Source organism: Dermatophagoides farinae, chromosome 6 (assembly GCF_024713945.1).
Source record: "Dermatophagoides farinae isolate YC_2012a chromosome 6, ASM2471394v1, whole genome shotgun sequence".
In the NCBI taxonomy this organism is placed as follows: Eukaryota; Metazoa; Arthropoda; class Arachnida; order Sarcoptiformes; family Pyroglyphidae; genus Dermatophagoides; species Dermatophagoides farinae.
The window spans coordinates 26,794-51,939 of NC_134682.1; the positions used below are offsets into that span (position 1 = coordinate 26,794).

The 25,146-nt window shown below is 43.3% G+C and overlaps 11 protein-coding genes across 15 annotated transcripts; 5 read left to right on the top strand and 6 right to left on the bottom strand.

Moving 5' to 3' along the window:
• The first annotated feature begins 47 nt into the window (after positions 1–47).
• Positions 48–7,719, top strand: zip (myosin heavy chain 10). Its single transcript, XM_047057100.2, has 12 exons — positions 48–849; positions 1,103–1,259; positions 1,312–1,538; positions 1,614–1,677; positions 1,745–1,843; positions 1,902–2,584; positions 2,635–2,799; positions 2,871–2,985; positions 3,062–3,368; positions 3,445–4,408; positions 4,530–7,171; positions 7,243–7,719. The coding sequence occupies exons 1-12, from the start codon at positions 463–465 to the stop codon at positions 7,439–7,441; spliced, it is 6,009 nt and encodes a 2,002-aa protein (XP_046913056.2). The 5' UTR covers positions 48–462; the 3' UTR covers positions 7,442–7,719.
• On the bottom strand, positions 7,684–10,281 carry LOC124493974 (Na(+)/citrate cotransporter). Of its 4 annotated transcripts, none has more exons than XM_075731761.1 (9): positions 9,710–10,281; positions 9,380–9,644; positions 9,237–9,297; positions 9,041–9,181; positions 8,864–8,989; positions 8,612–8,806; positions 8,198–8,540; positions 7,997–8,140; positions 7,684–7,923 (listed from the first exon to the last, which is right to left on the bottom strand). In XM_075731761.1, the coding sequence occupies exons 1-9, from the start codon at positions 9,968–9,970 to the stop codon at positions 7,765–7,767; spliced, it is 1,695 nt and encodes a 564-aa protein (XP_075587876.1). In that variant the 5' UTR covers positions 9,971–10,281; the 3' UTR covers positions 7,684–7,764. The 4 variants fall into 4 exon arrangements, 3 of the variants coding, with proteins under 3 accessions (XP_075587876.1, XP_046913060.2, XP_046913062.2); XM_047057104.2 differs by having other exon boundaries at positions 8,198–8,543; XR_012832276.1 differs by having other exon boundaries at positions 7,892–7,923; positions 7,997–8,145; positions 8,198–8,543.
• A 120-nt stretch (positions 10,282–10,401) lies between these two features.
• On the bottom strand, positions 10,402–12,678 carry LOC124493973 (methylenetetrahydrofolate reductase (NADPH)-like). The gene is made up of 2 exons (XM_047057102.2): positions 10,967–12,678; positions 10,402–10,905 (listed from the first exon to the last, which is right to left on the bottom strand). The coding sequence occupies exons 1-2, from the start codon at positions 12,536–12,538 to the stop codon at positions 10,612–10,614; spliced, it is 1,866 nt and encodes a 621-aa protein (XP_046913058.1). The 5' UTR covers positions 12,539–12,678; the 3' UTR covers positions 10,402–10,611.
• On the bottom strand, positions 12,466–13,759 carry Sas-4 (spindle assembly abnormal 4). 2 transcript variants are annotated; one of them, XM_075731763.1, is made up of 4 exons: positions 13,242–13,759; positions 12,980–13,178; positions 12,663–12,886; positions 12,466–12,606 (listed from the first exon to the last, which is right to left on the bottom strand). In XM_075731763.1, the coding sequence occupies exons 1-3, from the start codon at positions 13,745–13,747 to the stop codon at positions 12,749–12,751; spliced, it is 843 nt and encodes a 280-aa protein (XP_075587878.1). In that variant the 5' UTR covers positions 13,748–13,759; the 3' UTR covers positions 12,466–12,606; positions 12,663–12,748. The 2 variants fall into 2 exon arrangements, with proteins under 2 accessions (XP_075587878.1, XP_046913069.2); XM_047057113.2 differs by having other exon boundaries at positions 12,482–12,606; positions 12,666–12,886.
• A 135-nt stretch (positions 13,760–13,894) lies between these two features.
• cpb (F-actin-capping protein subunit beta) lies at positions 13,895–15,307 on the bottom strand. The gene is made up of 5 exons (XM_047057114.2): positions 15,188–15,307; positions 15,025–15,114; positions 14,843–14,964; positions 14,354–14,792; positions 13,895–14,294 (listed from the first exon to the last, which is right to left on the bottom strand). The coding sequence occupies exons 1-5, from the start codon at positions 15,188–15,190 to the stop codon at positions 14,130–14,132; spliced, it is 819 nt and encodes a 272-aa protein (XP_046913070.1). The 5' UTR covers positions 15,191–15,307; the 3' UTR covers positions 13,895–14,129.
• A 45-nt stretch (positions 15,308–15,352) lies between these two features.
• LOC124493976 (cyclin-dependent kinase 11B) lies at positions 15,353–17,926 on the top strand. Its single transcript, XM_047057110.2, has 3 exons — positions 15,353–15,940; positions 16,012–17,275; positions 17,338–17,926. The coding sequence occupies exons 1-2, from the start codon at positions 15,446–15,448 to the stop codon at positions 16,708–16,710; spliced, it is 1,194 nt and encodes a 397-aa protein (XP_046913066.2). The 5' UTR covers positions 15,353–15,445; the 3' UTR covers positions 16,711–17,275; positions 17,338–17,926.
• LOC124493981 (E3 ubiquitin-protein ligase siah2) lies at positions 16,942–17,584 on the top strand. Its single transcript, XM_075731837.1, is given in 2 exon segments — positions 16,942–17,277; positions 17,279–17,584. Coding segments are annotated over 2 exon segments (642 nt in total).
• A 236-nt stretch (positions 17,927–18,162) lies between the features above and the next one.
• On the top strand, positions 18,163–19,445 carry LOC124493983 (SPARC). The gene is made up of 3 exons (XM_047057116.2): positions 18,163–18,395; positions 18,491–19,102; positions 19,170–19,445. The coding sequence occupies exons 1-3, from the start codon at positions 18,281–18,283 to the stop codon at positions 19,211–19,213; spliced, it is 771 nt and encodes a 256-aa protein (XP_046913072.1). The 5' UTR covers positions 18,163–18,280; the 3' UTR covers positions 19,214–19,445.
• A 59-nt stretch (positions 19,446–19,504) lies between these two features.
• LOC124493975 (nucleostemin 3) lies at positions 19,505–21,386 on the top strand. Its single transcript, XM_047057109.2, has 2 exons — positions 19,505–19,672; positions 19,735–21,386. Exons 1-2 carry the CDS (start codon positions 19,586–19,588, stop codon positions 21,286–21,288), a joined length of 1,641 nt encoding a protein of 546 aa, XP_046913065.2. The 5' UTR covers positions 19,505–19,585; the 3' UTR covers positions 21,289–21,386.
• Ssu72 (Ssu72 CTD phosphatase) lies at positions 21,305–22,155 on the bottom strand. The gene is made up of 3 exons (XM_047057118.2): positions 22,007–22,155; positions 21,664–21,947; positions 21,305–21,614 (listed from the first exon to the last, which is right to left on the bottom strand). The coding sequence occupies exons 1-3, from the start codon at positions 22,081–22,083 to the stop codon at positions 21,394–21,396; spliced, it is 582 nt and encodes a 193-aa protein (XP_046913074.1). The 5' UTR covers positions 22,084–22,155; the 3' UTR covers positions 21,305–21,393.
• Positions 22,156–22,210: 55 nt separating this feature from the next.
• On the bottom strand, positions 22,211–25,146 carry LOC124493972 (periodic tryptophan protein 2 homolog). The gene is made up of 2 exons (XM_047057101.2): positions 23,538–25,146; positions 22,211–23,468 (listed from the first exon to the last, which is right to left on the bottom strand). Exons 1-2 carry the CDS (start codon positions 25,036–25,038, stop codon positions 22,267–22,269), a joined length of 2,703 nt encoding a protein of 900 aa, XP_046913057.2. The 5' UTR covers positions 25,039–25,146; the 3' UTR covers positions 22,211–22,266.

The window sequence follows — 25,146 nt, forward strand, 5'->3', positions numbered from 1 at the left end:
AACGTTGCACCCAGCCCTCCTTTACTTCTGCTACAGCTTTTTCTGTTTCTGTTGTTGTTTCTGCAACAACAATCCAACAATCACATTCATCACATTCAGTCGTTGTATATTTATTATATATTTATTTCATTTCATTTCTGTGTTGTTATCGCGTAATTACAAACGTTGCCATTCTCTCTCTCCATGATCAATAATTGATCCATCTTTGCGTGCTTGTCATCATCATCATCATCATCATCAAACACCAATTTCCATATTTCACCCAATCCGCTACTAGACAATCCCAAATCACATCCTTTATAATCCATCGATTGCTCTCTTTCAGTATTTCATCCCATCACACCAAACCAAATAAAATCAAATCAAGTCAAGTCAAATCAATTTGAATCAAACTCGAATCGAATTGACAATCTGCTGTCATTCGATTCACTTTCGATACTTACTACTGTGGTCAACAGCACCATGTCACCAGCTCGTACTGAAACGTACAACAACAACAACAACAACAATAACCAACCTCCCATGGAATCCGATTTCAAGTACCTGGCAGTCGATCGCACGGTCGTTTCCGATCCAACCAAGACTGCAGAATGGGCGGCCAAACGATTAGTGTGGGTGCCGCACGAAACTCTTGGTTTTGTCGCCGCAAGCATCAAACTGGAACGAGGCGACGAATACGAGGTCGAAATGGTCGAGTCAAACAAGAAATGCGTCGTCAACAAGGATGACGTCCAAAAGATGAATCCACCGCGTTTCAACAAGGTGGAGGACATGGCCGAATTGACCTGTCTGAACGAAGCATCAGTTTTGCACAACCTCAAAGACCGTTACTATTCCAGTCTCATTTACGTAAGTCTAATTGTCATTCACTGCATAGCTCGAATATCTTGCATACATACATGCATGCATTGTTTTGTCGTTTTTTCGTTTTTTCGTTATCGTTGTTGTTGAATTGTTGCCAACGTTGAATATATCAACAACAGCAACAACAACAACAACAACGGTTGCAATCTCTCATTGATGGGCGCTGGTTTTGGTTTTTACTGAATATTATAACTGGTGTGTTTTTGTTTTGTCATTTGTCATTTTCGCAATCACACAGACATATTCGGGCTTATTCTGCGTGGTGGTCAATCCGTACAAGAAGCTGCCAATCTACACGGATAAAATCATTGAACACTACAAAGGCAAAAAACGCCATGAAGTTCCACCGCACATATTTGCCGTCACCGATGGTGCATATCGTAGCATGTTACAAGGTATTTCCCATTTTCATTCCATCATGGTTGTGTCTAAAATTTTCGTTCACAGATCGCGAGGACCAATCTATTCTGTGCACCGGTGAAAGTGGCGCTGGAAAAACGGAAAACACAAAAAAGGTGATTCAATATCTGGCCTATGTGGCCTCGTCAAAACCGCGTAGTGGATCTTTATCACTGCATACTGGCGAACTGGAACAACAACTACTGCAAGCCAACCCGATTCTAGAAGCGTTCGGCAATGCCAAAACAGTCAAAAACGACAATTCATCTCGATTCGTAAGTGTTGTCGAGCAACAATCCACACTTGATTCATTCTCATTCACTCACTCTATTTTATATTATTATATATAGGGTAAATTCATTCGCATCAACTTTGATGCATCAGGATTCATAGCCGGTGCCAACATTGAAACCTGTACGTATACAATGAATTCAAAAACAAATCATCATTCAATTCATAACCAACACACTCACTCACACAGATTTGCTGGAAAAGTCACGAACCATCCGCCAAGCGGTGGACGAACGCAGTTTTCACATCTTTTACCAATTGCTTAATGGAACGTTACCAGAACAAAGACGTAAGTAGTTTGTTTTTCGCAACCATTTCAAACTAATCATTCTGATGATGATCGACAGAGGAATTCCTGCTTGAAGACGTCAAAAACTATGCATTCCTAACGCATGGAGCTGTACCGGTGCCCGGTGTCGACGAAGCAATCGAATTCAAAAACACCGTACAGGCCATGCAGATCATGGGCCTCAATGCCGAAGAACTAAGTGCCATTTTTCGCGTCGTTTCGGCTGTCATGCTGTTTGGCAACATGAAGTTCAAACAAGAACGCAACTCTGACCAGGCCACTCTTCCGGACAACACGGTCGCCCAAAAGGTGAGCCATCTGCTTGGCCTCAACGTTTCCGAAATGATCAAGGCATTCTTGCGACCACGGCTCAAAGTGGGCCGCGATTACGTGACCAAAGCTCAGACTAAAGAACAAGTAGAATCGTCGGTCGAAGCCATAGCCAAAGCTTGCTACGAACGAATGTTCAAGTGGCTTGTCCACCGAATCAATCGCTCTCTGGACCGCACGAAACGACAAGGTGCCTCGTTTATCGGCATTCTCGACATTGCCGGCTTTGAAATTTTCGAGCTCAACTCTTTCGAACAATTGTGCATCAACTACACGAACGAAAAACTGCAACAGCTTTTCAACCACACCATGTTTGTGCTCGAACAAGAAGAATACCAACGGGAAGGCATTGAGTGGAAATTTATCGACTTTGGCCTCGACCTCCAACCCACCATCGATTTGATCGAAAAGGTAAACAAATCATTCATTTCATTTTGCTCACTAACCAAATTCATTTATAGCCCATGGGCATACTGGCATTGTTGGACGAGGAATGTTGGTTCCCGAAAGCCACCGACAAAACGTTTGTCGACAAACTCATTACCTCACACAACAGCCATCCCAAGTTTGTTCAGACGGATTTTCGCGCCAACGCTGATTTCAGCATCAAACATTACGCCGGAAAGGTATGTGTGTCTCTCTATATCTATCTATATCTATATGATTTCGATTTTCTGACTGTCAACATTTCTCACAGGTCGACTATCTAGCATCACAATGGCTCATGAAAAACATGGACCCGTTGAACGAAAACGTCGTCCAATTGCTGCAACAATCATCCGATCCGTTTGTCATCCAAATCTGGAAAGACGGTAAGTGTTTTTGCTTCCCTTGTGTAATGATTGATAAAACTACTTTTTCAATTCATCGATTCATTGATTAACGTAGCCGAAATCGTTGGCATTGGCGTGGCCACCTTGAGCGGCGACACTCAATTTGGAGCACGTACTCGTAAAGGCATGTTCAGAACAGTGTCCCAGTTGTACAAAGACCAACTGGCCAAACTGATGACCACGTTGCGTAACACAAACCCCAACTTTGTCCGATGCATTATTCCGAACCACGAGAAAAAGGCAGGCAAAATCGATGCTCCACTTGTGCTCGATCAACTTCGTTGCAACGGCGTGCTGGAAGGCATCCGAATCTGTCGACAAGGCTTTCCGAACCGGATCCAGTTCCAGGAATTCAAACAACGGTCAGTGTAATGATGTGATGCACAATAATGAAATCAAATTAAATTAATCAAATCAAATTCACACTGAACACAACAGATACGAACTGCTCACGCCGAACGCCATTCCAAAAGGCTTCATGGACGGCAAGCTTGCCTGCGAAAAAATGATTGTCGCTTTGGACTTGGATCCAAATCTCTATCGAATCGGCCAGTCCAAGATATTCTTCCGTGCCGGTGTGCTCGCTCAACTCGAAGAAGAACGTGACATGAAAATATCCGACTTGGTCGTCAATTTCCAGGCCTGGTGTCGTGGCCTTATCGCTCGTCGTAACTACCACAAACGACTACAACAGTTGAATGCGATTCGCGTCATCCAACGTAATTGTGCTGCATATCTTAAACTTCGTAACTGGGCATGGTGGCGTCTCTACACCAAAGTGAAACCGCTGCTCGAAGTGACCAAACACGAGGACAAGTTGCTCGAAAAGGAAGACGAGATTCGCCAGGTGAAAGACAAATTGAACAAATCACAACAGGAACTGGTCGAATTGGACAAAAAGTATCAACAATTGGTCACCGAAAAGAACGATTTGTCTGCCGCTTTGCAAGCAGAAACCGAACTGTGCAACGAAGCCGAAGAAGCTCGAGTACGATTGACGGTCAGAAAACAGGAACTGGAAGAAATCATCATCGAACTGGAAACCAGAATCGACGAGGAAGAAGAACAGTTCCAGGCGCTGAGCAACGACAAAAAGAAACTGCAATCGCTCATCCAGGACCTGGAAGAACAACTGGAAGAGGAAGAATCGTCGCGACAAAAACTGCAGATTGAAAAACTGGCCCTAGAAACAAAGGTGAAAAAACTGCAAGAAGAAGCAGCCATATCGGAGGATTCGCACGGTAAACTGGCCAAAGAAAAGAAACTGCTCGATGATCGACTGGCAGAATTGATGAAAACGGTGGGCGAAGAAGAAGAAAAGTCGAAACATCTTGCCAAGCTCAAGCTGAAATACGAAAGCTCAATCACCGAACTAGAGGACAAGCTCAAAAAAGAACAAGAGGTGAGTGTGTCGTCTGGCGTGTTGCCATGTGGTTAAAATCTTTATTTTATCTTTATTCTTTATTATTATTATTATTAACCAATTTATCATCATTCTATCTATTCTGTTAAACTAATTAAAGCATAAATACGAATTGGAACGTGTCCGACGCCGTCTGGAAGCCGAACTCGGCGACACAAAGGAACAGTTGAGCGAGAAAAACAGCCAACTTGAAGATGTGCAGACACAGATTGGCAAAAAAGAGGCCGACCTCAGTCAGGCATTGTCTCGGTGTGATCAAGAATCAGCATCTCGTAGCCAAATACAAAAACAACTTCGAGAACTGGAATCGACGTTGGCCGAAATCCAAGAAGATCTCGAAACAGAACGACAGGCACGAGCAAAGGCGGAAAAACAAAAACGTGACTTGAATGAGGAGCTCGAAGCACTTAAAAACGAACTGATGGATTCGTTGGACGTGACGGCCGCTCAACAGGATCTGACGCAGAAGCGTGAACACGAACTTGAACGGCTCAGACGTAGTCTGGAAGAAGAATCGCAACAACACGAAAGCCAGATTCAGGATCTTCGCCAAAAGTACATCAAAACGATCGAAGAACTGAACGAAAGCATCGACAATCTGCGTAAAACAAAAACGACGCTCGAAAAAACAAAAACCAACCTCGAAGCCGAAAACGCCGAGATGACTCAGGAAATTGCCAACATCAATCAGGCCAAACAGGAAAGCGAACGACGACGCAAACAGGTCGAATCGCAGGTTTCCGAACTGACAACACGTCTCAACGAGATTGAATCGCAGAAAGGCGAACTGGCCGAAAAGTTTACCAAATTGCAACAGGAACTGGAAGTGGCGCTGTCCCAGCTCGAGGAAGCCGACCGTCGTGCCAGCCAAGCCATCAAAAACAGCAACACGTTGAACGTGCAATTGGCCGAGCTTCAGGAACTGCTGCAGGAGGAAACGAAACAGAAATTGTCGTTGAATTCAAAACTGCGCCAAGTCGAAGGCGAACGAGACGCCGTCATCGAACAGCTCGAGGAAGAGGAAAAGGGCAAAAAATCGCTGGAAGCCAAATTGACACAGCTTACGGCCACGTTTGCCGACGCCAAGAAAAAGAGTGAAGAGGACGCCGAGTTGCTCGTTCTGTCCGAGGAGAATCGCAAAAAAGCCGTCAAAGAGTTTGAAATTGTTGGCCATCATCTCAAAGAAGCAGTGGCCACCATCGACAAATTGGAACGATCCAAGAAGAAGCTACAATCCGAAGTGGACGATCTGAATATCGAACTGGAGAACCAACGGTCCAAGGTGTGTGAATTGGAAAAGAAACAGAAAAAATTCGATGCCATGATCCAGGAAGAGAAAGAGTTGTCGGCCAAAATCGCCAACGAACGTGACCAGGCTGAACGCGAGTCCCGCGAAAAGGAGACCAAGATCTTGTCGTTGCAACGGCAACTCGAAGACCGCGACAATCTGTACGTGGAAAATGAACGAGCCAAAAAACTGCTTCAAACCGAACTGGACGAGTTGATCAACAACCAATCGTCGGCCTACAAGAATTTTCACGAGCTAGAAAAAGCCAAACGTAGTCTCGAGAATGTGGTTGCCGAACAGAAAGCCCACATTGAAGAGCTTGAAGACGAACTGATGGTTCTTGAAGACGCAAAGCTTCGTGGTGAGGTGAACGCCCAGGCAATGAAATCGCAATTTGAACGTGAGCTTAAAGACAAAGAGGAACAGGCGGAAGAAAAACGCCGTGGTCTCAACAAAAAGATACGCGACCTCGAAGCCGAGCTCGAAGAAGAACGCAAACAAAAGTCGACGGCCACTATGGCTCGTAAAAAGCTCGAAAACGAATTACATGACCTCGAACAACAACTGGAGATTGGCAACAAGATGAAAGAGGACGCCATCAAACAGTACAAACGTTTGCAGGCTCAGTCCAAAGATAATCAACGCGAGAGCGAAGAATACAAAGCGGTGGCCGACGAGCTAAGCACACAAAACAAAGAATACGAGAAACGGCTCAAAATGTCCGAAGCCGAACTGATTCAGGCACAAGAAGATTTGGCCGTTTCGGAACGATTACGTCGTGCTTTCGAAAGTGAACGTGATGAGTATCTCGATGAAATCAACAACCTGACGCCGCTTCGAAGCCAGATCCAGGATGAACGCAAACGATTCGAAGCACAAATCAACCAGCTGCAAGATCGGCTCGAAGAAGAACAAAGCAATGCCGAAGTGCTCGTCGACCGCATCAAAAAGATGCAAACGCAACTCGATCAGATGGCCATCGAACTGAACAACGAACGTTCGCTCAGCCAAAAGAACGAAACGGCTCGTACAGCCGCCGAACGACTCAGCAAAGAGCTACGAAACAAGCTCCAGGAGCTGGAATCCACCCAACGCACCAAGAACAAACAGCTGATTAGCCAGATGGAAAGCAAAATCATCCAGCTCGAAGAACAGCTGGACAACGAAACCAAGGAGAAACAAGCTGCCAACAAGATGATTCGCAAGATGGAAAAACGTATCAAGGACATTCAAGCGCAGATGGAAGATGAAAAGCGACTGGCCGAACAGACCAACCTCAAATTGGAAAAGAGCAACGCGCGCACCAAATCGCTCAAGAATCAACTGGACGAATTGGAGGAGGAATGTTCGCGTGAAAAGACCAGCCGTCGCAAAGCACAACGAGAACTAGAGGACACGGTCGAGGCCAACGAATCGTTGTCGAAAGAGATTGAACTTCTCAAAAACAAACTCAGGTAAGTCATTGCTATTCAATCGCAATGATATATATTTGATATAATGACCATCATTTATTTTCACCTGTAAGGCGGTCGACTGCCAGCTCGCGTAATTACATTTCAAACAAACGTGGTTCCATGAGTGGTGGTACAGGCGACGACAATTCCATGGGCTCCCAGCACGACGACGACGACAGCCCGACCAACGACGAGATAAGCCCGTCATCAACACCGGCGCCTTCCTCTCGCATCCAACAACACCAGCAACCAGGGCAGTCCATGTCATAGGCCCCAGTATTCAACACATTCCTTGTCTTATTGTGGATTCCCGCCCCGTCCCCGCACACCATTCTATTCTATTTTATTCCGTTTAATCGTCTCTCTATCTCACCACCACCACTAACTACTGTCTTCCTTAAAAATTATCATTATTATGCTGCAGTGTTGTACTTGGCCATTCGATCTGAATGATTTATTACATTGATGATTGTTTGATGACGTTTTATTTATTGTGATTCACATTCATGGAATGAAATGAAATAAATTTTAATCAAATTTTTAATTAATTTAATTCGTTTTTCAATCATTTTCAAAAGATCCTTTGCTCAATTTCACACTGCTGCTGTCTGGTTGCTGCTGCTGCTGCTGAACATGATCGGGTTGTCACCACCACCACCATCACCCAGCTGGAAAATGACCGGTGCCCAGACGCTATTGATGGCCAGCAGTATCAACACGCAGATTATCTTCAGAAAGAATCCTGGTATCAACTGAACCCAATCACAACAGCAATGACATCAAATCAATCAATCAAACAAACAAACAAACGGCAAACAAACTCACCATGTCCTTGGTCTTCATTTTGCCTGCCTCGAATATGATGGCGTTCGTTCCAGAAGCAAACGGCAACATGAACGCGTACGAACAACTAACCGTTACCGGTAACATCACCGACAATGGATTCAGGTCCGTTTTCATTGAATGTGACTAAGCTAAATCACATTAGATTCATCCAAAACAATTACAACAACAATCGTCGCTCACCATTTGATGGATGACAGGAAGCATGATGTTGATTGCGGCAGTATTTGACACTAGCTCAGTGAGCGTCATACTCACTGAACACATGATCAATGTGATTGCAAACGGAGATAGTTGATGCAACATGTACAAACTGTCGCCCAATACGGCCGACAGACCAGATTGCTCGCATCCTTTGGCCATGGCGAAACCGCCACCCAGCAACAGCATGACTGACCACGATACCTGTTCGCGTGTCGTTTTCCAATCAAGCAACATTGGGGACTGGGCCAAATTTCTCGGGTCGGCAGGTATCACGAAGAAGAGCAACACGACAAATATGGTGGGCACTGCATCCTTGATGTAGCTACTATAATGAATGAATGAAACATGAATAAATTGACACACACATCAATCAATCAATCAATCATTATTTACTTGTTTCGGTCGCTGAACATTGTCGACCAGCCGTGCATAAAGTCGGGGGCACGAAAAAACCAGAGCGAAAGCAACATACCAAACAGAATCAACACGGCCATCTCGTTGAATCGGATGCAGCCCAGATGATCGTATTGCTGACGCAATGCTTCCAACACTTGTTTCTCGTTGCGTTTGGCTTCCATTTTCGACCCTCTTTTGCCGATAATAATAAACCACATGAATAAAACATTCACTCATGGAACAACTTACAATTTAGAACTGCTGCTGCTGCTGTTGTGGACAAAGAAGCAGGTGAGAAATAACCATGTGGCCAGCACCAACAAAACCAGTGTCGGGAAGTTGAAAAAGAACCAATCGGAAAAGGAGATCGGGTCACTGTGGAGGATCATCATCATTATCACATTGGCACAATTAAATTTCACCCACTCTTTCAGGAATCCATTGAGAACCAGATTGGTTGATGTGCCAGTCAAGGTTCCGGTACCACCAATGTTGGCCGAATAACAGATGGCCAACAGAATGCCTTTGTGCAACGGTTTCGATTCGTTCTTTCGTGATTCTGCAACACTGGACAACAACTAATCAATGGTAACCTTAGTGAATATAGACAAGAGATACCTACGTGCTTGTTTTTGTGATCGAATTGGATCGAACATGGTCACCAGCACCGATCGTGACGAATACTGTTGTTGTGGCCATCATCAAATGAATCATTTACCTTTATATACTGTATATGATGATGAAAATAACTGTAAAACCACATACCTGTATCGTTGGTCGCCACCGAGACCGATTGACGGCGTTCAAGTTGGTCGAGTGCAGCGTTTGCGATCGGCAACATCATGGCCACCGTGGCCAGATTGCTTATCCACATGGACAAGAATGCCGTGGTCACGATGAATCCCAGCATTAACCTCCTGGGCGATGTTCCAGTCAACATGATCACTTTGAGCGCAATTCTCTCGTGCAGATTCGACTTGGAAACGGCCGTCGCAGCAATCAAACTGCCCAAAAAGACCATTATTGTGCCCTAATAACGATCAAACATTCCATTAATTCAACACAGACACAGACACACACACACAACATCATTACGTTGAAATACGACTTGGCCACTTTGTCGGTCGACATGATCTGCAACACGGGAAACAGGACCACCGGTATTAATGACGTGATGGCCATCGGAATGACCTCGGTAAACCAGTAGGTGATCATCACGGCCACCACGTAGCCGCACCGGGCTTCTTTTTGCCGCCCAGCGACAGCCAACAACGGCGACCAGACGAACGGCGTGAGCCAACAAACGAGCAAGTGTCTGATTGACCACAGTTTCGTCCATATGGGTTTCGGTTCCATTTTCGTTTGTTAATCAATAAACAGTCGACCATTGAATTCATATGGATTGCTTGTTGATGATGCACGAGCACTACTACTGGTCGATTGGAAAGCTCATCTCCAACTAATTGATGATATTGACCAACCTGTATAACACATGACATCATTATTCGATTACATCGGATTGCTTCTCCGTATCGAAGCGTTTGAATAAACAACAAAACACGCACACACTCCCTCTCTCTCTCTCTCGCTTTTAATTTATGATTAGATATCATAACCATTTAGCATCAATGCATTTACTCAACACTTGGCTATGCAGCCATTTTACCAGCGTGACAAGAAATTGGTTGCTAGGTTCCAACATCCCTTGTATCCACACACACACACACACACACACACACACACATACAATACACCAATGGTTGACCCAATCAAATGACCCAAATTACTTTTTAGTAACAAAAGGAAGCAAACGAATTTATTATTACTACACACACACACACACACACACACACACACACACACACATACAATAATAATCACTCCAACAATCAATCAATCAATCAACCAATCAAATTGATAATGCAAGGTCCAAAGTGTGCGCTCATTTCAAAGTCGAATTTTTTTCGCGTGACTTTCAATTCGTACATTGGTCGTGGCTACAGTTTATCCAGAATCGACCACAGGCAGGTATCGTTCGGATAGTCGTTGTCGACCAGATTGACCAGATAATACGTGTCACAGATCAAAGTGAGAACCGAACGTGACACAACATCGTCGTCAGGATAGATGCAAGCCCACTTGTTCATCCACAGACTGAACGCTTCCTCTTTCCACACTTTGAAACTGTCGACATCCACAATGGTCGGCTGAATTATCTCTTTGCCAGGAAACACACCCCATGTGACAGCTATCGGCTCCTCTTCATCGAGGTTCGTGTAAAACAAGTCGCCCTGTTTGTGAAAAAAAATGTCATTCTCATTGTTGTTCAATGAAAGAAATAAAGAAACTCACCTGGTTGTTGGTGATCTGGTAGTTGACCAGCGGATACTGGGACAAAACCTCTAGCAGAGAACCGATTCTGTGGCCAGAAACAAAAAACTCAACGTATGCTTTCTGGTAAACGTAGCCGTTGGGAGAACCCCAGCCATGAACTGGATCGCTCGAAATGATTCCATTGACGTTTGGCTGTGAGTTGATGGTGAGAATGCCGTTTCTGTTTACACAAGACAACTGCTGCCTAAGTGCATCAGTTTCTGGCGCCAGTTGCTCGTCATTCCAGGGCAATGACTCGACTTTATGGCCAAATCGATTGTTGATGCCTGCCACATATGATTCGAATATGTGCCACACATCACGTTCATGGTGCAACTTTTCTCCCCACATGGCTCTGTACCGTTTCCGGTTCTTGGCAGTAATCGAGTCCAATGCTGCAAACAAATGGTATTCGTTCAATGAGCCAAATGCCGGCGAATGAACTCGACCCCAACGGCCATTAGGAAATTCGTCCCAGGTGTTGGTTCGTTGCATGTAGCTTTTCGGTCGCGATGACCAAAAGATTGGCCGCACAGTTTCGCTACAACGGCGATGATTGGCCGCATGTCGCCAGGGAAGTGGCTTATGTGGGCAGGAAGTGTAGCCGATTTCCAATGCTTTCACGATGGTGGTTGTTGCGTACTGTCGATTCAGTGTGTAAAAGTGAAGTCCTGGCGTCAAGCCGGATTTCATCAATTGCCGACAAAGGTGAATGGTCCATTCGATACCATAGCTTCGGATAGCTTCGTCATTCATGCGAATTGGTTCCAAATCTTGGATGAGCTGGGCTGGTATGTCCAACTGAGATAAACGTGTAATCTTGGACAAAGAATCGTAGCTCTGTATAGGCATGATACCAGGCAGAATGGGTACGTTGATTCCGATAGCACGACACTCGTCGACAAAGGCAAAGTAAACATCCGCTTCGAAAAAGAGTTGCGTGATAATAAAATCGGCACCAGCATTCACCTTGTTCTTCAGATACTCTCGGTCCTGCTGCTTGTTTATCGATTCCGGGTGTTTGATCGGATATCCAGAAACAGCGATGGTAAAGTAATCACCATAGTGATGGCGAATGAAACGAACCAAGTCGGATGCATACTGGAAATCTTCGGTGTTGCTGGTGGCCGATTCTAGATCGCCACGAAGAGCCAATATGTTTCGTATGCCAATCTGCTTCAGTCGTTCCAATATGGCCAGCATTTTGTTGGCTGTCATACCCACACAGGTCAGATGGATCATAGTGTCAAGCGAACAATAATTGAGCGCAATGTCGACCACTTGTATGCTGAGTATGTCGTCAATGTTTTCCATGTGGTTCACATTCGAATGCCAAGTGATGGAAGAGAATAGTGCACCCAATTGGCGGAAACTGTCCACCAAGGGAACCAGATTATCCAGAGCTTTCCATGTTTTCGGTGGGAAAAATTCGGTGGAAAAGAAGCTCACCTCTGGCGATTGGCTACGCTCAATCAGCTTCTGATTGAGCGACACGTATTCGTTGGTCATGTGGGATTTTTTCACTTGTTGCTGCGTCATTCTTCTCTTCATGGCAGGGTTCGTTCGTTCATTACCATTGGATAAGCTGCATAAATGCACTTTTCCAAATCAGAGTCGGCCTTTATAGAAAAAAAATGTAATCACTCATGTTTATCAATATGTTGTGCATAATTACAACTTGTTGCTGCTTATCAATCGAACCATTTTCCATGTTCATTCAACCTATCGTCATCAAACAAAGACACTTGTTGTTGTTGTCGTTCATTTCATTCCGAGATGATTTTCTCCGATGAGTTGGCCACAACCGTCTTTGAACAATAAACGGCCGTCATTGTAGAGGATTTCTTGCACACCGTTCGAATACACAGTCTTTACTTTTCCGGAGGCAAACTTTCGTTTCTGTCAACAATTAGCGGCAAACATGTAAGACAAGATACAAAACATAAGCAACAATCGATTATTGATTCATTCATTCATTCATCATACACATACCACATAAGTGCTAGTCTTGATTTCGATATCGCCGTTTGGATAGCATCGTTTTTGCACACCATTCGCGTAACAGCTGTATGTTGAACCATCGACCAATTGGATCTGTTCGCTGTGATCACTGCGTTTGATCCAGGCTTGTATTCCATCCGGATAGGTCACCTGTTTGTCGCCATTTGGCAACAAGCGCTCCATTTGGCCACTGTCGATATACAAAAATGTTCCAATAAATATTAGATTGCCAAAAGTAAATGGCAAAACTTACTTGGCAAACTTGACTACCGTCGTTCCATCCGGCCAAACTGAATCATCCACAATTTCGACGATAGCATCCTTCAAACGACACAATTGCTCGATTCGATGTTCCAACATTCGAATCTGTTCGTTTGCATCTTCGATAAAAGAATCTTCAGAATCAATGTTTGTCGTGCAGTCGTCGTTGTTGTCCATCACCGAAATAGGATCAGTTCCCTGGTCAACAGTTGACTTGATGATCTTTTCCAGATTGTTGTTGCTGCTGTTGTTGTTGTTGTTGTTTGTTTTGTGGACAATACCAAACCGCCGCTTCAATCCGTCACCCTTGCGAAGAAAGGGTCGTTTTTCGTTTGTTCGGCTGGGCTTTGGATCATCTCGTACAATCTTGACCACATTCTGATGTCTGGTCACTTTATCATCCAACAATCGGAATCGGACCTTGGCCTTTGTTGATTCCGATTCGGGAAAATCCATGTCAAGAAGTTTGCGCAGTTCATTTACAGTTTCCATAATCATTTATCATTTAGCATTTAGATGGTTGATGGTTGAAATTTTTGCAAATGAAACTCAAAATTCAAACTGAATATATTCAACCGTTGAATGCTCAAATGGCTTTGTTCATAGAGTACGTATCCAACGATCCAGATTTGAAATTCTGTCTGGTTTTATTCTCTCAAAAATTGATTTATTTTTATTATTATTACATGCATATAAAAACAACCAACCACTACGCATTACAACATTATCAAAATTGAATAAAATGCTCAACTTGTATTGTATCATTGTATCATCTTATCCACATGTGTTACATTTCGGTGATTCGATCATTAGTTGGAACAATATACACGATTAAAGAAAAAGAAGAAAAAAGAAAACATGAACATCTTGGGGACACACACTATTCCTTCTGCCGTTTCTGTAGCGCTTGTGCCAGTTCCGTTTTGACCGCTTCCTGTGCTTTGAGCTCAATCAACGAATTCACCGACCGTAGACCATTGAGGATGTTGTTCGTCTTGCCAAAATAAATCTCATTGAGCGTCGAACGGATCTTGTTTTCCATGTCCTGTGACCAATCGGCAAAAGTTAAACACTCTTTTTTCATCACCTTTTTTTGTAACTTACCTCGACCATCTTGCCAATATTGGCTATGTGCGAAAAGGCATCGGTAACAGCACTGTCGCCTTCGATTTGTCGTGTCAGACTGCCGCCCAGGTTCATCGTACCGGAGCTCTGTTTGTTGGTCTGGAGCCAGAGCATGACCGTCGTAGTGAGTTTGTAATGGGCGTTACGGCCACCCGATTTCTCTTGCACTTCGACCACGTGAATCGAATCCCAACAACCTTTGATCTTCTTGGAGCCATCGCCCACTTTCTTGATGAGAATGACGCCGGCGAAACCGTGATCCAGATCCCAGAAATAGACGGAAGAAACGCCTCCTTCGAAATACATCTCCCGATACAAATGAAACGCATGGTTGGCATCAATCTCCAACTGACGTAGTTTTTCCGATGGCACGTTGCCATCGTCGAGCGGTGGATCGTATTGATTGCTCCATGGAGACCTATCAATAATCAATAATAAAGCATAAATCATCTACCACCAACTACTCACCTGTAAGAATCGCCATCTCGGTTGTAATCACAGAGAAGATATTCCTTGCCCGATTGTTTATCTCGAGCCACCTTTAATGGCTGGTCCACCGACGATAGTAAATCTTCACATAGGTCGGGTACCTAATTTTTTTATAATGATAATATTAGTCAAATGGAACCGTTCAAATCTACACTATTTACCAGATCGAGCAAATGACCGAGGTTACGTTCGATCTGTTGAGGCGGCAAACGACGCATCAAATCCAGTGCATGATCCAATTGTTTGTCCGTCTGTGTGTGTGTGTGTGTGTGAGTGCGAAACCAAGTAAAATCAACATCATATTAAACTTTAAATCAAACTTACCATGACGTTTGGCGATGATGAGCAAAGGAAATCGATACAATTAATGGATCAACATCAACAATCACGAACAACAATTGTCAATAAGCAAAAAAAAAAAACAACCAACTCTGTCTGTCTGTCCAAATAGTTCATCTTTTGCAGAGTGCAATTGTCGAACCGCGCCTGCAAAGATAGCACTGCTGCCATCTGATGACGGCCATTATCAGTGAATGTTGTTGTTATTGTTGTTGATGAACACATGGTGTGTTGTGAACCAATATGATCATGATCGACAACATTGACCAATTACCGCCATATTACCCGGGCATCCACGGATGTCGAAGCGTAGAAGAATTCCATTGTATTAACCGCGTTGAAGAAGGTACCTATGGCGTTGTGTATCGTGCCAAAGATAAACGAACAGGTGAAACGGTCGCTTTGAAACGGCTCAAGATGGAAAAGGAAAAAGAAGGATTTCCCATCACATCGTTGCGGGAAATCAGCAGTCTGTTAAAGGTGAAACACGAAAACATTGTCACCGTTCGTGAGATTGTCGTCGGCAGCAACATGGACAAAATCTATCTGGTCATGGACTTTGTGGAACACGATCTCAAAAGTCTGATGGAGACGATGAAAAAGCCTTTTCTGTTGGGCGAAGTTAAAACGCTCATGTTGCAATTGTTGCGAGCTGTGGCACATCTTCACGACAATTGGATTCTTCACCGTGATCTCAAGACTTCGAATCTGTTGCTCAGTCACAAAGGTGTTCTCAAGGTAAGTAATGATTATCTGATTTATATTATTATTAATTAATCTGACTAATTCACAACACACACGATTTACAGATTGGCGATTTCGGCTTGGCTCGCGAATATGGCTCGCCTTTGAAAGAATACACTTCGATTGTAGTCACTTTGTGGTATCGAGCTCCAGAATTGCTGCTGCAAGCACCACAGTATTCCTTTCCGATTGACAACTGGTCAGTTGGCTGCATATTTGGCGAATTTGTCACCATGCGACCGTTATTCCAGGGCAAGTCTGAAATCGATCAACTCAACATCATTTTCAAAGAGTTGGGCACTCCCAACGAAAAGATATGGCCCGGTTATTCTGAATTAGCATTGGTGAAAAAAATGACGTTCATCGAATTTCCATACAATAGCCTGCATAACCGAATCGGTCATAAATTGGGCAAATCTGGCTTCGATCTCATTAACCGTTTCCTCACCTATTGTCCGGAACGTCGTATCACCGCCGACGAAGCTTTACGACATGAGTTCTTCATAGAATCACCATTGCCTGTTGATCCGGCAATGTTTCCCACTTGGCCAGCTAAATCGGAAGGCTGTCAACATCATCGTAAAGCACAAAGTCCAAAAGCACCCAGTGGTGGAAAACAATTCCAACGCAACCAACTAGACGCAGATGAAGATCGACTGATACCCAATAGCAAGTCATCGAACAAGGTGGTGGATCAGCCCCAATCATCAGGATTCCATATGAACGTTCCAAGTTCGAAAAAAGGATTCAACATTCGATTCTGAATAAAGCGCCATCTCTTGAATTCCAAAAATAACATTGCTGCTATTGTTCGATGAGCTCAATATGTCATTAACTTTTTTTTTTCATTACAACACAAGAGCAAGTTGTCGTTATCGTTGTTGTTGTTGTTGGTTCACTTGTTGTTCGTGTTTCGTGTGTATATTGTCTAATTGATTTGATTGATTATTTAATACTTAATACTTGACCAAAATTAATCCACCAAACGGACATAAATGGATTCAAGTCTGTTTGGCAAAAAATCAAATTCCGAGTTGGCCTCACTGTTTGAATGTCCCGTTTGTTTCGAATACATTTTACCTCCAATTTTGCAATGTCAGAATGGCCATCTCGTTTGCCAGACCTGTCGCAAAATGATAACCACATGTCCGACGTGTCGAGTCCAGATCACGTCGAATATCCGAAATCTGCAGATGGAAAAAGTGGCTTCGAGCGTCTATTTTCCTTGTAAATACTCGATTCTTGGCTGCAAAACTCAGCTCCTTTACCAAGATAAACCAGGCCACGAGGAAGCCTGTACTCATAAACCGTACATATGTCCATGTCCAGGTAGGTGATCCTATGCACTCCTCATTGATTCATTCACTCATCGATTGTTTGCCATATTCCAGGAACCAGTTGCAAGTGGCAAGGCCCAATAGATCAGGTGATGCCGCATCTCATGTCACAACACAAAAGCATCACGACGTTGGAAGGTGAAGACATTGTCTTTTTGGCCACGGACATCAATCTTAGCGGTGCAGTCGATTGGGTGATGATTCAGTCATGTTTCTCACACCATTTCATGTTGGTGCTCGAAAAACAGGAAAAGAATGGCCGGCAGCAGTTTTACGCTGTCGTCCAAATCATCGGATCTGAAAAGCAGGCCGAGAATTTCATTTACCGGTTAGAGTTGTCTGGTCATAAGCGGCGATTGGTCTGGGAAGCAACACCCAAATCTATCCACGACGGTGTCCAAACGGCCATCAACACAAACGACTGTCTAGTGTTTGATACGACATTGGCCCAGAGATTCTCGGAAAACGGTAATCTCGGCATCAATGTCACCATCTGCCCAGTCTAAACATTCTATTCTCACAATGTCCATGTATCATCTCTCTCTTTCTCTGTGTATGTGTATCTTTTGACTTTTCATTCCGTATTTTCTTGAATAAATAAACGACCGTATAGTTGGAAATTCCCACTAGGCGGTATGATAAATGATTGGCCTAGTTTGCTCATGACGCCCAAGCATTTCCTTCGTGAATATGTAAACAAACCAATTTTATCCTCACACACACTCACATTCATACATGATGTTGGTTTGTTTAGATTATCTGACTTTATTGCCAACTAAGCAGATAATTTTCGCCATCACTGCTTTCTGTAAATGATGTTCACATGTTTATCATACAACAACACTGTATGTTCGTGTTGTGATTATATTTATAGACATGGATGGGTGTGTCTCCATGCTGCACCAGTGTTCGGCTTGTCTGCCCAGTCATTTATTTCCGAAAACTGGTATCGATCGAATCGAATCTTTGTTAAAAGCCAATTTCTTTTCAGCCAAAAATGTATTGCAACAATGAATGGATCAAATGCGGGGCCTTGTTGCTCTTGGTAGTAGTGGCCAGCATCGAATGTGGTGGTGCAATCACTGGTCAAGAATCGGACAAACCAAATGCAGGTGAGTTGACTATCTCTATATATATGATTATGAAACTTTTCTTACGCACACACACACACACACACACACATTCGATTCGATTCGATTGGCCACAGTGACTACCGAAGATCCATGCTTATCAATCAAATGCGGCTTCGGACAGGAATGCTTTGTCGATTACGAGAACAACGAGGCCAATTGCATCTGTATCAGAGAGTGTCCACAAAACGATGACCTTCGACGTCGTGTCTGTTCCAACTACAACGAAACATGGCAATCAGATTGCCATCTCATGAAACATCGTTGCGATTGTCTTGAACAAGTGAACGCAGTCGATTCAAAGTACTGCACGTATGAACACAAACACATGCATATCGACTATTATGGAGAATGCAAGGACATCGAACCATGTAGAGACGAAGTTCTCGAAGACTTTCCTCGTCGAATGCGGGATTGGCTCGACAGCATCATCAGTTTATCTAGGGTAGAGGTGACCAATTCTAAACAGGATATGGAACACAAATGGATCGACGCGATCATCTGGAAATTCTGCGATCTGGACAAAGAACCACACGATCGGTACGTATCACGACATGAATTGTTTCCATTACGTGCACCATTGCTATCGATGGAAAGTTGCATATCTGACTTTTTGGATGGCTGCGATGCCAACGACGATCACAAAATCACTCTTGTCGAATGGGGAAAGTGTTTGGGCGCCAGTCCAGGTGAGCTTGTTGTTGTCGTTGATGAGTATTCTTTTTTCACTTTATCATTTTCCATTTTCATACGTAGATGAGATGCAAGACAAATGCAACCAATTCATCAGCAAAGCTTGAATCACCCACTAGATGATGAGGATGATGTGTTATAAATAATAATTCTTCATATCCACTGTCCAGGATCCAATCTTTAGTTTGTCCATTCATACGTTCGTTCATAATAAATAAATCAATGAATGATTGTTATGATTAAATTAATAATTAAATAAATGATGATGATGATGAAAACGCAACTTGACTCAATCAACAGTTGTGAATAAAATAAAAATAGGATACATTCAAATTGATACATTTTTTTCGTTTGTTTCTTTGTCATTGCCCCTAGATGGCAATCTAGTCAGTCTTTGCACGCTTGTTTTGTTTTTCTTGTTGGATTGTTGATAACTTTTCAATGAAATTTCATAAAATCCAACTTACAACAACATAACAATGGTTAAAAGTCAGGCCAACCTTTCGTTGGGACGATCGTTGATCAAAAGTCAACGTAATCAATCGACATCTGGCCCTCTGAGTGAGGTAAGACGATCAACCTGTAACTTAAACAAATCATATTGTTGTTGTAAAAAAATTATTCACAGCGTCACAGCCATGATGAACTGATCGTCGAAAAAAGCGTCACCGAAAACACTTCTTTGGACGACTTTCTGGCTCAAACCCGATTGGCCAACAAGCAATTCACTGCCGAACAGGAAACAAACATCCGAATCGTGGACACTAATGACGGTAGAACGGCTGCATCATCTGATGAAGATTTCCGTGACCAGTTGCTCATTCCGAGACGCCCGCAACTAGACCAAGTCGATTCACCGCAACGATTAAAAGAGTTGGAGAATGAGAATTACCTGAAATGGCGTCGTCATCTGGCTCACATTCAGGAGACAACCGATGTTGTGCTCACACCGTTTGAAAAGAATCTGGAATTCTGGCGTCAACTGTGGCGTGTGATCGAACGAAGTGACGTACTTGTTCAGATACTGGATGCTCGCAACCCACTGCTGTTCTATTCTGCTGACCTAGACAAGTACATTGGCGAGGTGGATCCTGACAAACGCAGTCTGATCCTGCTGAACAAGGCCGATTATCTGAACCGTGAACAGCGTCAGCACTGGTTAGATCATTTCGATTCAATGGACATCCAGTGTCTGTTTTTCTCGGCTCTCGAACAACAACAACAACAGGAACAACCCGATTCGAATGAAAAACAAGATATCTCCTCTGTCCAAATGGACCAATTGCAATTGAAAGATCGTGATCGAACATTGTCGTTGGACTATCGACAGCTCATTTCGTTGTTGAAATCGTATCGAACGGATAAACGCCCCTTGACCGTCGGCCTGGTTGGCTTTCCAAACGTCGGCAAATCGAGCACCATAAATGCGCTGATTATGAAAGCGAAAAAAGTATCCGTATCGGCAACTCCCGGCAAGACAAAACACTTTCAAACAATCATTATCGACGACCAACTCACAATCTGTGATTGTCCAGGACTTGTTTTGCCGAATCTTGTGTCGAACAAAGCCGAACTGATCATCAACGGCATTCTGCCAATCGATCAGATCAAAAACGTGTTTTTGGCCATCGAAGCCATCACCAGCAAAGTTCCAGCAGCTGTCTTTGAGTCCATTTATGCGATGATTCTGTTGAAAAAAACCAACACCACTGAAAACAGTGAGGATTCTGTTGACGAGCACGTTTCATCATTGGAGCTACTCACGGTGTATGGTTATAGCCGTGGTTTCATGACACAACGTGGTCTACCCGACACATCGAAAGCGGCCAAATACATTCTCAAAGATTTCGTCCAAGGACGAATCCTGTATTGCTATGCACCACCCAACGTGGACCAAAAGCAATATCATCGGTTTGCAGTACCAGATCGAATCGTGAATCGTGGACGACAACAGATTGCAGACCGAAAATTGCAACGAGTTTACGAAGGCAATAATCTACTCACTAGACAAGATTTCGATCAGGAGTTCTTTAGCCACACTAGTACGTCGGGAGTTCACGTCAAAGACAGTAAGCACAGCAATGCACCGGATAACCAACCAGCCAAACCATGGAAAAATCATCAACACAAACGCAATCGGAAGCAAAAGCTACGACGTGTGTATGGCCATCTGGATAACTGATGAATGTAAAAAGTGCTTTTTGTCTTTGTCTGTTCTTTCTTTATTTTATCACACCATGTCTCAGTGTACAATGTACAATAAAAAATATACCCCATATATACGGCATCATTGGAATGCTATCGTGTGAAGCAACGGCCGATTGATGGTCGTTTCGAATTCCTGTAGCAATTCGTCAATGTCATTGTCGAGATCTTTGGATTGGGCCAGCGACTGAGCCATCTTGAGCATCAACAGAGCCCCTATGGTTGCCTCTTCGTGATTGTCCTGAACGTCAATGTTGATGATGTGAACCGTGCTGTAATCAAGCGGCGATCGTGAGTTCATCTCTAAAATAAATATGATGAATAATTAAAGGATCAAAATTTCAACACTTACCTTCGACCACTTGGTCGTAAACTCGTTCCTCACAGGTAAAGATGACATCGAATTTATCACGACAAGTTTGAAACTTTTCCGGGTGCAATTTGATGCGCCGATTCCGGTCGAGCATGTGTAGGATTCCATTTTGCGTGTAAAGATTCTTGTCTTTGTTCAGCAGATCATTGTACATGTGTTCGTACGGTGTACCAAAGTCATAGACGTTCGGTTTGTCCTGTGCTGGACCAGGCAGTTTTACCTGGTTTCCCGACCCAAATGAACGGACATTGAAACCCTTTTTGCTTTATAAATTAATCAATGATCGTTAAAATGGTCGCAATCTACTAAATCATTGTCATACCTGAGCACGGCATGTGCTTCCATCGATCGATTCTGATTCGAGGAACAAACGACTGCAAACCGAAGTCCATCCACCATGGTCACACAACAACATCCAACAACAATCGTCTAAAACCAGCTGTAAACAGCGCTGAGAACAGAATCATGTGTTTATAGCACCGTTCATAGACTACGTAAAACAATTAGTAAAATATAAATGAAAGAATGATGATGAATTTCAATTTATTGAAAAAAAAGATGAAAAAAACCATTAATCATAAATCATAAATCAACATCCATCTGATTATCGTCATCAGCAATCATTGGTTGCTGATGAGCATGTTTAGCCATGATGGCCATGAATTTACAGTTATATTTGGTGAATTCAACGATTCTGGAGAGGTCTTGATGTTTGCTTTTCAATGTTTGATGCAGTCGTCGCAATGCCGTTGTTTGTTCGGTGGATAGACAACTTTTCATGGCACATGCATTCTGGGTAAGTAGTGATTCCACCCACCGAAGATAGAATTCAAAATGACCCGTCTTTTCAAATCCTTTGTCCAGATGGCCGAGCAGTTTGTCGACCATTGCTAACGATAATGTGGATGTGATCAGTCCTATCTGATCAGCTGGAATGTTTTCCAGTGACTCTTGAATGAGATTCCAATCGTTGAATTTGAGTGCCTGGATCAATGATTGAGCGTATTGTTTGTTGTTCAGATTCTCTCGATACGATTCAATCGTAACAGACGTATCCAATTCATATGGATTGAACGATGTGGTATTGTCCACAGAATAATGGAGAACACCTTCAGTGGAAGCCAAAGCAAACGAACGCATCGTTGGTGAGAATCGAATCTGCATAACGGCAATGATTGGCATCAGCTGTCGGTCAGCATAATCACTTTTGATCACTCCGGGCAAAGCAACCGGAGCAAAGCTTGACTCATCATCCCGATGTTTGATCCGATCAATATCGAATCCGAATTCCTGCATTTTTCGTTTGCTGATGAATTCGGCGAATCCATCGAGCGATAGATTGTTCGAAATTTCGAATCGTTTTACGAGCAGTTTCTGCTTGACATTGTAGATGCAAACATATTTCGAACGACCGGCGGCAATCACATATTGGCCATCGACAGAATATGCAAACGTTGAAAAGTATTTATATTTGTCATCCACTTGTTCACCCCTGTACCGTGATCGGCCAAGATCTTGTTTGCCTTGTTCGATACCGATGCCCAATTGATCGCCAGATTGAGCGTCATAAAACGATATGGTTCCATTCAATGTGGCCACAGCAAATTCGTGGCCATCTTCGCGGATATCCAGCCAAAGGGCATCACTACCAAGTTTGATTACTTCTCTCGTATGTTTGGCACCTTCAAACAGGTTCCATATTCGCACCGTACAATCCCATGAACAAGAATACAATGTGTTTGAATTGGGCGAAAATTTTACAGATGAAACAGGTGCCTCATGACCTACGTTTTTGGAAAGAAAGTAGGGTTCAAATATATGAATCAACATTTGCAGAACATGTATGTATATACCTGATAGCATTTCTAATAGTCTGCCCGTTTTGAGTGACCAGAGAAATATTTCGAAAAAATTGTGTGAACCAGCCGCTATGAAATCACCGCCAATTTTGTCGACGGCCAACGATATGAATTGAGCTGGTTTCGAATCGCTCGGTGCAGCTAATGTTCGAAAACAACGATATCGGTTCAGATCGAATGCCTTGACGGTTCCATCCAACGAACAGGTGACGAAAACTTTGCCATCCTTGCCCGGAACAAATTCGACCCCGGTAATCGGTCCTTTGTGCTCGCTAGTAAACATTGACACACAGAATCCAGTGAAAAGATTCCAAACTTTGAGACGACCATCAGTACCGCCCGTGATGAGTAACGAAGCATCAGGTGAGTATGCCACACATTCATACGAATTGGTCACACTATTCGAATAGCCACTTTGTTTCAGAATGAACGATTCAGATTGCCATTCCCAAACAATCAATTGTGTTTGAGTTGAAACCTCGTTATCCAAGTCATATTTATTACCGGAACCAGGACAAGTGCCCAAAGCGATCCAAGCTCCATTGCCATTGAACGATACGGTCGAAATGGGCGTTTTGTTCGACAACTGCAGCGAGTGTATGAGAATCATATCGGCCAGATCGTACAACATGAATCGGCCATCATTGTATCCGACAACCATGAGACGTGCTTTCGGTTCATAGCCATAAGCTGTGATTCGAGTGCCGGAGTTTTTCTCCTTTAAATCTTCAAACAAATACTTCTTTTGGACTATTCTATAATTCAATTTATCGGCCGCTGTATCATTATCGATTTCTGTCCAACTACAATCCCACACGAATAACTGACCATTTCGACTAATGCTGTATATGTTCAATGGATTTGGCTTGCTTTTAGAGAAGAATGCACCAATTATCAGATCATTATGAGCAGTGAGTGTGATGTGATCACCGAATGCACTGATTTTTCGATCAATCGGATAGATTCGCATTGAATAATCTTTGCTTGTGATCAACAATAATTGTGATGTATGGTTCCAAGCGACCGATACCGATTCTTCGTGCCCTGGCTGAATCATTTTGTGAATTTTAAATCCAGACAATTGGCGTCCTTTGCCTTGGCCAATGTATCCGGGTGTCAGGTAGACGAGCACTTTGCTCGAACCACAGATGGCAAAATATTTACCATCCGGAGAGAATTGCACATCATTGATTCGGTCACCGATGTGTTTGAAATCTTTTCGATGTAGTATGACATTGCCTAGCAATGATGCAATCATCACCTGATTCTTTTCCGTCACTATCAACAGAATCGAAGCGTCTGGACTGAGAGCTATGTTGCAAATGTTGAATTGGATTTCGAATGGCAACGCTTGACATTTACCATTTTTCAGATCGTAAACGATAAGTTTATTGCCACAAGGACTGAGTAAACAGTTGCCATCAGGAAAAAACTGTAGATTGCCGTGATCGTAGACTGAACCGAGAACATTGTTGAACTTGTAAGAAAATCTCATTTTGATCAATCAATGTTGATGATGTTGATGATGATTGAAAACATATTTGTATTTCAAACGTAAAACACGTGTGCGAGAACCGACTATTTCTACTGCACCGGTTCATCC